This window comes from Psittacula echo (assembly GCF_963264785.1).
Source record: "Psittacula echo genome assembly, chromosome: 7".
Taxonomy (NCBI): domain Eukaryota; kingdom Metazoa; phylum Chordata; class Aves; order Psittaciformes; family Psittacidae; genus Psittacula; species Psittacula echo.
This window is the reverse complement of record NC_137740.1, coordinates 50,629,651-50,642,051: the sequence shown is the minus strand read 5'-3', so window position 1 is coordinate 50,642,051 and position 12,401 is coordinate 50,629,651. Positions and strand designations below refer to the sequence as shown.

The following is a 12,401-nucleotide window of genomic DNA, read 5'->3' as shown; positions in this document are numbered from 1 at the left end:
ACACAGCTCCGCAGTGTTATTTACTCCTCTAACACAGAGAAACTTTGTCAGTGAACAGCTGGCACCTCAAATAAAGCCTTGTAAAATTAAGCGTCGACGAGAAGAAATGAAAATCGGCAAATAGACTTTTTTATACTGTATTTGTATAGCGCAGCAATACTGTAAATCAGCTGTGTAACGAGACATAATAAAGATATATAGATTATCTGCAGTTGTGCTACCTGCTGAGTACCTCTGGTTTGACAGCTCAAGTGATCCAGCAAAGCATGCAAATCCTTTCCTCATTTCCAACCTGCATTTCAGGCACTTCCTAGCACCAAGGGTCCAGAGCATCCTTGTGTTAAAGCTGCTTGACAGGCTGACTCAAAACCCTCACAGAGAGTGGGAATCGAGGCTGAGATTCATATTCTCAGTGGGCTTAAGAGCACAGCAGCTCTTTTCTCTCTCCTGGACTGTTTTCTCACCAAAAGACAGGCTTGAGAAGGCTGCTGCCATCACAGGCAGTTTGGGCAGACACCCAAGCAGCAATGCATTGCATGCAACGCCGTGCTGAATACCAATGCTTAACACACCTTTTCCCCTATAAAAATAGAAATACTCCACCTGCAATGCTATGAACAAGACAGCAACAGCAGGTGACTTCACATTTTAATTTATCCTTTGGACTATCTCCATGCCATTGCCACCATTCCCAGGGTGAAGTATAAATCCACATGGCTGCCAGAGAGGCAGGTTGCAGGGCTGTCCCATCACTCATTGTTTGGTGTGCGCCACAGCAGTGTCCTAGGCAAGCACAGCAAAGGGTGGTACAACAATTTCTATAGCACATGGAGGCGGTGTGTGCAGTGTGGAAAGGGATGGGTGCTCACTATGGGTACCCCAGCTCTCTGCAAATCTAAACCTTCACAGTGGATTGACCATGGGTGGCAACCAAATGCCCACCCAGCCACAGTCTTGCTCCCCCCCACAGCAGGACAGGGCGAGAAAAGAAGACGAAAAAGCTCCTGGGTTGAGATGTTATCCCTAGCAGCAGAGGAGTGCAAGACCCTGCAGCCCCCCCCCACCAACCCTGATCTATTACTCACTGGTGCAGGCAGCTGCCGGTGGGTCAAAGTCCGCCCGGTAGTAGCCATTGCGGCATGTGCAGACCGGCGAGGCTTCGGCGGTGGAGCGGCTGTTGGAGGGGCACGGCACACAGATCCCTGCACCCTGGCTGGCCTTGAAGGTCCCTGCTGGACAGGCTGCAAGAGAAAGGAGAGGAAAGCAGTTGGGTGCTGAATCATCCCAGAGCGGAGGTGAGAGCAGGTCCTGTCCTTGAAACAGGGCAGAAAGAAAGACAGATACAGAAAAGCTTCACGCTTGTATCAGAGCTAAACGGGGTAGCACCTTCCTATTGAAGCCTGGATGGCCAGAACTTTCCACACTGGCCATGAGTTGTTCCTGTGGCCACCAGGAAAACACTGAAATCACACAATAAAGATACAGTAATTAGCCAGGCAGAGCAAGGAGGCTGCAGAAGCTGCTTCACTCCCCACCACTTGCACCCAGGCATGGGGATGGAAGGACCACCTGGCCCAGCGGCAACCATGGGGACACAAACATGAAGAAGTAGGACAGTATTCCCCTTCTGCTGATCTGAAATGTCCTTTTCCACCATCACATGGGTATGGCTCAGGTCTCACATCTCTTTTGCCATGCAAAATTCGAATATTTAATTAAGAAGCTGATGGGAAGCCCATGCCAGTGTCTTACAGATCCATTCCCATTAAAGCCCTGCAGCCCAGGGCTGGGGATAATAATCCTCCTGGCCTTTGGCCTCCAAGTTAATTCAAGCAGGAAATGGAAACTAATCCATAAACAAGAAGACGTTCCAGTTTTACAGTGAGGCTTTAGTCAGTGATACAGAGAGATTTCATCATCAACTGCCTTGCTGCTTTGCGGTTAGAGGGTGAAGGTGGAGCGACAAAGATGGGGTCCCCAATCCCTGCCCACTCCACTGGTCCTCACAAGCTAGGTGCTGATGAATGGGTGCTCATCCATCCTGGGCATCTAATAAAACCCCCAGGTGGCCCCTATGAAACAGATGGCTGCAGAAGGCATTGTCTGTATTTCGGCACATGTGCTTGAGGAACCAGATCTCCAAACCAGATCCACCACCCATCTGTGGAGAGACTGTGCCTGGCCTCACACACAGAGTGGTCCCACCTCCGTTTGGCTCCTGGCTTTGCCCCTGTAATGCTCCCAGCACCAAGGCATGGCTCTGCAAAGAAACACCCTAAGCGTCTCATAAACACGGCGATGATTGAGATAATGGAAAGTGCCTCTTAGCCCCTGTCTGCTGCATCAGGATATGAGGCATCTCCTAGCAGCCGTGAAGAGGAAATTAATAGGAGCGAGCAGGAGTAACCACTTTGATGCAATTTCCCTGGGAGATAGTGGACCATCTAATCTTTATTGGAGCCCTTTAACCTGTCATTCAAAACTCATGAAGGCCTCTTGCTCACACAGTCTTTCCAGATATTAAAAGACGATAAAAAAGGATAAATCAAAACAATATTTTACAATTTTATTATTCAGGGGATTTATTCCCCTGCCTAAGGCACACAACTGGCTGCAACAAACAGTCTCTTTCCAATGGCACTAACAGCTGAGAGAGGACCAGCGAGGACCAGTCAGAGGGACCAGCCACTGTCTCATGCTGCCCTTCCTCCTCCCTACCACTGCAAAGTCCTCTGCATCCTGCCACAGCTATCCTACACATATGGCATCTTACAGAAGCTTAGGGCCATAAACCACCATCTCACAGAGACAGACAACTAGGCACACAGGGTCACCACACATTGCAGGACACTGCGAGGGCACATAAGGCCTTGAGGGAGAACTGCAGGATACTCGACCAGAAGGCAGAGGGATGCAGACCCCTCCCTGAGCCTCACACACAGCCCTATGCCTCATAACAGCATGAGGAAGCACAGAGCTACACCAGACACACAAAGCAGGAGACGAAACCATGTGTGGACACAAGACTTCAAGGTCGTCTCCATTTCTCCACTTCTCCCTTCCCACCAGCACCTCCTCATGATATCCCTGCAGCACTACGCTCCTGACAGCAAGCGTTAGCATCCATGAGATGTGCAATGGGCTCTAAAGCTGAAGGACGTGTTCAGAAACATGCCTGAAACATGCTGGGCTCTTTGGAAGAGCAGGGAGGAGAGTGCAGTGGTACCAGGGAAAGGCCACCTGTATTTTGATGGGAGGAGACAGAAAAGGGAGGGAGGGAGATGAAAGGATTGCAGTGCTACAAACACACCATAGTTTTAAGCACAGGGGCATGTGTTGGTGGATCGGTTGAAGGGGTTTGTCAATTTTTAATTACAACTAATGGAAGTGATGCTCTGTCACAATACCCAAACAAAGTACACTCTGCAACCCAGCATCCTCAGGTTTCTTCCATCACTTTGCTTATTCATAAATTCCTGTAATCTGCAAGCACGTGGCTCTTCATTGGTAATGATAACAATTAACTTTTCCTCTCCTATAATTACACTGTGCTTGCCTAAAGCCTCCCGCAGTGTCAGGGGAGGTGGATGCCTTCTCCCTCCTCCCAAGCGGCTGCAAGTTGCAGCCCTCTGCTCTCACTATTGCCTGTGTCTCCCCTCTTTCTGGGGGAGTTAAACCATGACCTCACACTGAAGATGAAGCTGGGACTCTCAAGCCCCCACAATGCCATAATGGGATTTACAGACCTGTGCAGCATGAGATCCATAACCCTTCAGATGGTAAATGCGCGGTCTGAGCGTAAGGCTCAAATAGAGGGCTCAAGACCAGGAGGGAGCAATAAATCACCCCATTATCGGCAAGCACAATGTTTACCTTGATTTAAGGGCTGCTGCAAGAAAGGTTCCCAGAGCTGGCAAGGTCTGGATCCACTTTAACACCTTGGACAAGCATGGGATGAGGCTTTGCCTTGCCTTTCCCTACAGAAACGTGCTCCTTCTGCCAGTGCCCAGGCTGCGGCGCAATCTGCATCTCTCCATCCAGAGAAGAATTAATTGATTGTTGATTATGTGGGCTGGATAAGATTAATGATGTGCTTAACTATCCATTTCCTTGCGTTTAAGCACTACGGGTGTGTTTGGAAACGATGAGGCACAAAACTCAGCAGTAGTGGCACACAGCAGCACGGCAAGGCTTTGTAACTGCTGCTGGTAACCCTCCTGTCTTAACAGCCTGTATCCTGCACCCTTATATTTTGGGTGCCTGGGGACCTAGAAAGAGCCGGAGGTAAATGGGATCACTCTGATTCTCCACCCCTGCTCCTACCCAAGGCAAGCCACCCGTTAACAGACCAGATGCTCTGCAGAAGGGGCACAAGTGCAGGGGCATCCAAGCATTTCATTCTTCAAACTAAATCCTCTCGGTTAGCACCTGGAACTTGCACTTTTTAATTACTCTCCCAGGGAAGCTTAGTCTGGAAAAAAAAAAGAAGCAAGAAAGAAAGAAAAGAAAGAAAGGAGACATCTCCTGTATATTAACTTGCTCTAAAGCTCCCTGGGGATGTGGAGTGGCAGATTTCCTTATTAGGTTTTAAAATAGGAGCTTCTGAAAAGAATTACAGATTTTAGTTGGCCATTCAGTGAGCCCATCTCCTCCCCTCACTGGTACCCCACCGCGGCTCCTTCACCCACAGCAAACTGAGCCTGAGCCGCCTCATTGTCCCCATGCCTCTGATGTCTCTGCTGGGGCAAAGCTAACCACATTTGCCAGGTATTCCCAAATTCATGCTTGTTTTGGGTTCCCTTTTGGGTCCAATGCCTTTGCAGGGTAAACTGATTGTGTTTAAGCACATCTGTGGTTCCGCTGGCTGTTCTGGTTATTTTTTCCTCCTTCCTAGTAGCTGGTGCAGTGCTGTGTTCTGGCTTTAGCCTGAGAACAAAGTTGATAACACACTGATGTGTTAGTTATTGCTCAGTAATGCTTACCCCGATCAAGGACTTTTCAGTCTTTAATGCTCTGCCCAGTGAGGAGGGGCACAAGAAGCAGAGAGGAAGCAGAGACAGGACACCTGACTTGAACTAGCCAAAGGGGTATTCCATACAACAGCACGTCTTGCCCCGTATATTAACTGGGTGGAGTTACCTGGAAGGCCCAGATTGCTGCTCGGGTCAGGCTGAGTATAAGTCAGCAGGTGGTGAGCAATTGTATTGTGCATCACTTGTGTTTCTTGTTTTCTTTTCCTTTCCCTTTTTAGTTTTATATTCTCTCCCCTTATTATTTCTGTTATTATTAGTAGTAGATTTATATTACACTTTAGTTACTGGACTGTTCTTATCTCAACCCGTGGGATTCTTTCAATTCTCCTCTCCATCCTGCCTGGATGGGGGGAAGAAAGGAGATGAGATGAGCAAACGACTGCATGGTTCTGAGTTACCAGCTGAGCTTAAACCACAACACTGGCACAGCAGGAGAGGAAGAGATGGGTTAGAAGTAGCAGTGCTGCAGAATGTGATGCCCTCAAGCAAGCTGGAGGTGCAGACAGCACTGCCGCATGCAAAGGCAATAAAGAGCCTGGACGGTCCAGCCTTGCTCCAAAAAGACATGTGGATGGCACCTACCAGCACCCCCAGGACATGGGTAGCAGGGAAGGTGCCCTGCTGCTTTTGAGGACACCACAAGCCATGAGCAAAAGAGGAACTGCAGCTCATTGCACTTACAGCCCCCTGGAAAAGGATTCAAGGCCATTTCCCCCCCTTCTGCAAATGGCAGTTTCATTAAGGAAAAAAAACTTGCCCCTAAACCAAACACTTTCTGCAAGAGGCTCATGAGTTTTCAATGAAACCAAAAATAAAGAAAGAGAAATGATTTACTAGAAACCCCTTGTACATTTTGCCCACACCAAATGCATTTATTTTAAGCACACTAAGAAAAGAATGCGAGGGGAAAGCCCATCAGTTTTTCAGCCTTCAAACTAACTAGCCCAAATGATAGGAATTCTAGCAGCAAGGCAGCTCTCCTCCCTGCCCCACTGCCTCCATTGCAGCCTGTACACACGCTAGGAAGCCCTCCTAGATGCTTTCAGCTGAAAGACACCATCCAAGCAGATAAACACCCAACTGAGATTGCATGCCACAGAACGACAACATTTAAAGGATGTCGTGATTACAGGGGCAGGCAGCACCAGGAGACTGGTGATACCACATCCCCTTTTTGTCCTCTCCACAGACATCCAAGCAGGGAGCAGGCACTTGTTGCCAGAGGTTTAACTACTTGATGCTCTCCCATCATCCCTTCCCTCCTGCATCTCTGTTGGAAGGGAGGTTGGGGCTGTTTAGGATTCCTCCCCCCGCTTCCTTGCTACTTTTTAAATGATCCAATTCCCTTTTCTACCAAGTCAAGTGCTTCTCCTGAGCAACTCACCCCTGGCATGGCCACACCAAGCTCAGCAGGCAGCCAGTAACACCAGTGTCCACACTGCCATGCCAACCGCTATGAGGCATCTGCAAACTAAACTGAAGAGGCTTCTAGATTAGGAGCATTGCTATGCTCCAGGAAGGAGGGCTGGGAGGGTACCCACCACACGCATCCTGCCTTCCTGACCATACTAAGAAGGGAGACGGAGGTCAGACCCGGCCTTGAAACACCCGTCAGCCACCAAATTTCCTTTCCTACGTCCAGTTGCTGGGGCAGGGCAAGTAGCATGACCCAGATGGAGAAACAGGGAGGCTGGAGCATCCCCAACCTCTCAGACAGACGTGTGCTCCTCCAGGGAGGAAGCTCAGCACAAGTCCTCAAGTAATGCCAGAAACCACAGCACCCTGGGACCAGAACACCTCAACCGAGCTACATCTCAGGGAGAGATAAAAACCTCATTTTGGTGCAAACTTCACCGTTTTTGCAGCCAAACACACAAATTCTCATCATTCCAAATCACTTAGAGCTGCTCCTGCCCCAAGGCCAAGCGCTCACTCAAGCTAATTACAAACAGTGCGTGCCTCGTAGCATTGCCTTTCTGTACTTCAACACTGTATAGGCAAAAACTCATGAGATAAACATGAGCTTCCAGCATCTGGGTTTGAATCCTCTGGGCAACAGGCTGCATCTCTCCCCAGTGTGTGGAGGAAAGAGGCCCTGGCTCTTCATGGCACAGATGGTTAATCAAACCAGCCCCTTACCTCGGAGAAATGGATTTAGATCCTCCTTGGGACACATGTAAATTGAAGTCAGCAGCTTCTGAGCCTGGCCTGCCGTGGTTTATTCATGGAAGAAAAGTAAAATTCAGTGTGGTTTTTTCCTGCTCAGGGTTTTTTTTTGCTGCTGCTCTTCTCACAAATAAGGAATCAATCAAAGCAGGGCAGGATTTCAATGGCACTTGCAGGTAGCTGTGCGAAGCCAATCAGAGGTAATAGAGTGTGGGTGCGTCTGCATTTGCCTTTTCTGAAAATCCCATCCCTCATCAAACAAGGATTTGCTCCTCCAGGGCAGAACAAGGTGCCTGCAGACTGAGCCATGTGTGCTTGGCTGCAAGCAAAACTCAGCTGATCCTCATCCGGAAGTGTTTTTCCTCCAGGAAAGCAGGCTTGGGAAGATTAAGGATCTCTGGATGCAGAAGAGCTGTTTAGGTAGTGCCATGGTCCTAAACAATGAGTTTAAGCCTAGAGTACGGCATGGAAGCAGCCAAGTTTGGCTCCCACGTGCCTGCAGCACCCATCAGTCCAACAGGTCCATGCTTGTCTATTTAGTCACCACTTCGGGCTTGACTTCCTCTGCTTTTCATGGTTAGAGGGATTCTGAAGGTCTAAAGATGAAATCTGTCCCAGACCCATTTGTTGGATGAGAAAGGTGAGAGCACGCGTGCCCTGGGCAGACAGCACTGCAGGGCTGCCAGCTCACCACAGAGCAGGGAAACTTGCTTTGCTCTCCAAAACAGACAACAGGGGGTGAAAAAACCCCACTTCTCAAGGTCACTTTTGCAGATCACTTTTCTCCCACCTGGGTTTTGCTCCACTTTAGTTTCCACTTCATGCCAGGCTCAGGCTGCCCGCTCTCACACCACAACTTCCCCACCACTTCCCCTTTTTTACATAAACCTGACACTGAAGTAACACCACCAGATCTTCTGCTCCAGCAATTTTGCATGGGAAACCAGGCGTGAAATGTGGCTGGAGGGCACCTGGCACAGCTCATGAAAACCCTCAAGCCCACTTCTATTTCTCCCCAGCATTTCAGCTCTTCGCCCCTGGGAATTAAAGCACTACTATTGAGGGGAGCAGGGATACTCGCCTTGCTCTTGAAAACAGTGAACAGAGAGGCACTGCAGGGAAGGATAAGGCTAGCACTGCCTCTCTGAGCACCCACATTCAGTGGTCAAACACTAAATAATTTGATCGAACACCACACAATTCATAGAATCATAGAATAGTTAGGGTTGGAAAGGACCTTAAGATCATCTAGTTCCAACCCCCCTGCCATGGGCAGGGACACCTCACACTAAACCATACCACCCAAGGCCTCATCCAACCTGGCCTTGAACACCGCCAAGGATGGGGCATACACAACCTCCCTGGGCAACCCATTCCAGTGCCTCACCACCCTCACAGTAAAGAATTTCTTCCTTAGATCCAATCTAAACTTCCCCTGTTTAAGTTTGAACCCGTTACCCCTCGTCCTGTCACTACAGTCCCTGCACAGGCAGGAAGGTCTACAGTGGAGCAACCACCAGTCGCATGGCCACAGCGGTGATGGGCACCGGCTGCTCATCACAATCTTAATGCTGCCAAGCTTAGTATTCTGAGTCCACCAATGAAGGGGGGATGTAGTTCTCAGCCATGACTTGGGGTGATTTAACCTTCTACTCTTCTTTAAAAACATATTTAGCACCTGGAGCCTGCCATGGGCTGTCAGCCCTGCAAGCAGGACAGGGCTGGTTTTGTCATCGCTGCCCCAAACCCTCATGGGCTGATGGACCAGCAGCTACCTGAATAGTAGCTGCAAATGAAATGCCACGACCTAGCTCTCGCTGGGGATAAGATGTAAGGAAAAGGGAGATTGATTTTCCATGGAAATAGACAGCAGTGTCCAACCCCCTTCTCCCGCACTTCCCACACCTACCAGCGATAGACGAATATTTACATCTCTGCTGGATGTTAAAACCAGAGTTAAGGGGTGGGGAAGAAGCCACATGGGAAAACCCTCACAACCTGGGGCACTCATGCTTTTAACGAGGATGATAAAACTACGGCTGAGCTAAAGATGGCTGGTGCTACGAAGGCAAGAGATGTTCATTGTGGCACATTGGTGATGCTGATGGCCATCAGATTGCACCAGTTCTGGTCGACCGTGCCAAGCATGAGAGGGTACCACCAAGGCATGTGCTGGTGAGCAAATGCATCCCCAGCGCTGCAATGTCACTTGCAATGAACCTCGTGATGAACTTGGAGCAAACAAGTGGGGGGATCAAGATTCAGGACAGGATTCACATTCCAAAAACACAAGCCCCAGAAGATGCTTTACTCCTACCCAGGCACTGGTCTCAGTACAGAATTCATGGCATGAGACTATTTCCCTCATGAACTGCAGCAATGTGAGACTCCAGGAGTCCATAGATACAGACTGGAAGCCATACAGAAGAGCTGATACTTTGATGTACCACTTAACGCAGCACATTCCGTTCACCACTCAACACCTACGTGAGCAATTGAGCCACCTAATGAGCAGGAAAGTGAGCTGCCACAAAAATGCCTGGTGGATCTCAGAGACTAGCTCTTTCCTCAGGTACAGAGGTGCTAGCAGGGGCTGTAGTTAGACGCCCCCTAAAAACAATCCATCTTTGCTTTGCAACCAGCAGAAACTCCCTGGGGATTTCAGGAACCACCAATGTCACATGTAACTCCAGCACCTTTCCCAAATGGGAAACTGGAGCAGCATCACCCCTGGGCTCCCTGGAGCACAAACCTCTTCTGGCTGGGATGCAAACATCTACCACTCTTAATCGAAACTAATTAAGTACCTTTCCCTCCTTTGCCAGCTCACACCACGCAGTATCCCCTCAATCTAGAGAGCATCAAGTGCTTATTAATTACATCTGAAGTGGCTCCTTGTTAGTGCTGACACCATGAAGACGGGTCACCCCAGGACGGGGGATAGCTCCAGCTGCAGGGACAGGCTTGCACTGCTGGCACAGGCAGGGACACGCGGACACAAGGCTTCCATGTGTCCACACCATGACACTGGAGGATGTAGAGCCTTGGGTTGCACTGGGGTGATGGGATGCCCCATCATGGAGCAGGATCTTGCCATCCTGGTGAAGATGAGCCTCTGGGGCTGCAGTTTGACTGACTGGTTGAGGACCATGCTTAGGGATGGTTTTGGCATGGGAGGATGGATTCAGCATGGGAAGATGTCCCAGCCAAGGCGCAACTGCTCCCTGAGATCCCTCATTCCCCCCCAAGAGCCCCATGCATGGAATTAATTAGAAAAGTAATTAAGAGAGCTCCTCTACGAATATTTATAACCAAGCAAGCCATAATTACTGTTCCTCAGAGGAAAGGCACCTTCCTAAACAGCCACAGAGAGAGGAAGGGAAATGTAGTACCGATCAGGGGACTAAAGGCACCCTCTGCTCCTGCCTTCACATCTACTTGCCCGCACATAGCCCCGGTCCTTGGGTAACTGCCTCCATTAATCCACAAAGGGATAAGCTTTCCACCCCTGGGGTGGCATTTTCAGCATCAAGCTGCCATATTTCCCACAGCTGAGTGCAATTTACTATTATTTCTATATATGAGCATAACTTATGTATATTCTGTACAGAGCAAAACCCACAAGCATCAAGCAATCCCTGCTCCCAAAGAGAGCAACCAGCTCCCTGTGTGCCATGCTGGCATGCATCAACCCATTCCAAAGCTATGTCCAGGGTAGGTTTATTGAGCAATTGGTTTTAAGTGCCTCAGTAACATATAGTAAAAAATAAAAATAAGAAAATCAGATCAAAATAAGTCGATATCAATCTCAACTCAAAGGCAATTTACCCTCTTGGCTGCTGAACCAGCAAGAGGATAGCCAGTTGAGCTAGGGTAGAAATTCAATTCCTATTCACTTCAATTCTCCTTGTGTATCAATTCCCCAGGAAGCCTCTGCTTTTATGGGCCAGTTTTAGACAGCAAAGCCCAGAAACCAGACCTGAGGTCACCTCTGGGGTGACACACAGCCCCATGCTCACCCAAAAACGCAAGGAGATGGCAAAGCTCTGCCACACTGACCAGAGCATCATCCTGGAGAGGCCTCAGGAAGTCAATAGATGAGATGAGAAGAGATGGCATTAGCCTCACAGGGATGCTGCCGCTGGGAGGTCAGCAATTACCGAGCAGGATGCAGCCACGCCAATAGCATCATTACAATAGCTGGTCGCTACACCGAGGTAGCCAGCTCCTACTCTCAGCTCTCTCCTTCCTAACAGCCATTTTCATACAAGAAATACCATACAAGCAGGTAAGTCCTGAGTTTAACATAAAAACTAAGCAAGGCAGTTCCACACCATGCCATTAATTGCATTTCTTTGGTTGCTGCTCACTGGGTGAGGCTCCCCTGGGAGCGCAGTGTGGGGGAACATCAATTCCCTTCTCGTCCAGGTTTGCACATCTTAATTTGAGGCTCCCACAGCTGACTACTTCATCTGGTTTGATGCTCCAACAGACAAGGCATGGATCGTTATCATTTCTTGGCTGCAAGTCTGCTGCGCTGGCTGAAGATGGATGGATTTTCCCTTGGCTCCCCAGCCCTCCTCCAAAAGCCTTGCTTAAGTGCACCAGTGATGCTTTGATTTAATCACCACGCTCCTGCTTTCCACGCATCCTCTGAGATACAAGACACCAGGTGTGACAAACGACCACTTTTAACACACTCGGAGCTAACACCCAAGGCACCGCTCCATTTGTCACCGGCTGGGTGCAGAACAACTCGGGTAGCACATGCGGGGGGTTTGGAGAGGGTGGGAAATCAAAACCTCAGTAATCTGTGCTGATTTCTTTTAGCCCTCACCCTGGTGGGCTCCATTCTTCCTCTGCACACACCCACAGTGCCCCAGGCCCTGGCTGGCAAGTCCAACCAAAGCAAAAACCCCTCTGATAGCCCAGGGAAAGCAGTGCAAGGTGCATCAGTGTGACATGCTCCACCACATCCATGGCTTTTCCATGGCTTGCATTTACACAATGGGTCTTTCACTTAGTAAAGCATCATATGAGAAGCCCTGTTTCCCAAAGCAGAGGTTGCAGGAGACCTGCAACGCTCAACTACACCCCAAGGGCACAGCCTAGCTCTCAAACAACATCCTGCACAGGGGACTGCCAACGAGTTATCTCATGGCTTGGGGTAAAAAAATTCCCAGTTTATTATTATTGCTAGAT

The 12,401-nt window shown here is 49.3% G+C and overlaps 1 protein-coding gene across 3 annotated transcripts in view; it reads right to left on the bottom strand.

Annotated features, from left to right (window-relative positions):
- The window catches only part of EPHB1 (EPH receptor B1), a gene marked incomplete at both ends in the record, with an annotated part of 68,065 nt that overhangs the window by 19,007 nt on the left and 36,657 nt on the right, over positions 1-12,401 (bottom strand). For all 3 annotated transcript variants that reach the window (XM_080622637.1, XM_080622638.1, XM_080622639.1), the window contains one exon: positions 1,086-1,241. In XM_080622637.1, coding sequence (XP_080478763.1) covers positions 1,086-1,241 — 156 coding nt within the window. The remainder of the gene's footprint in view (positions 1-1,085; positions 1,242-12,401) is intronic.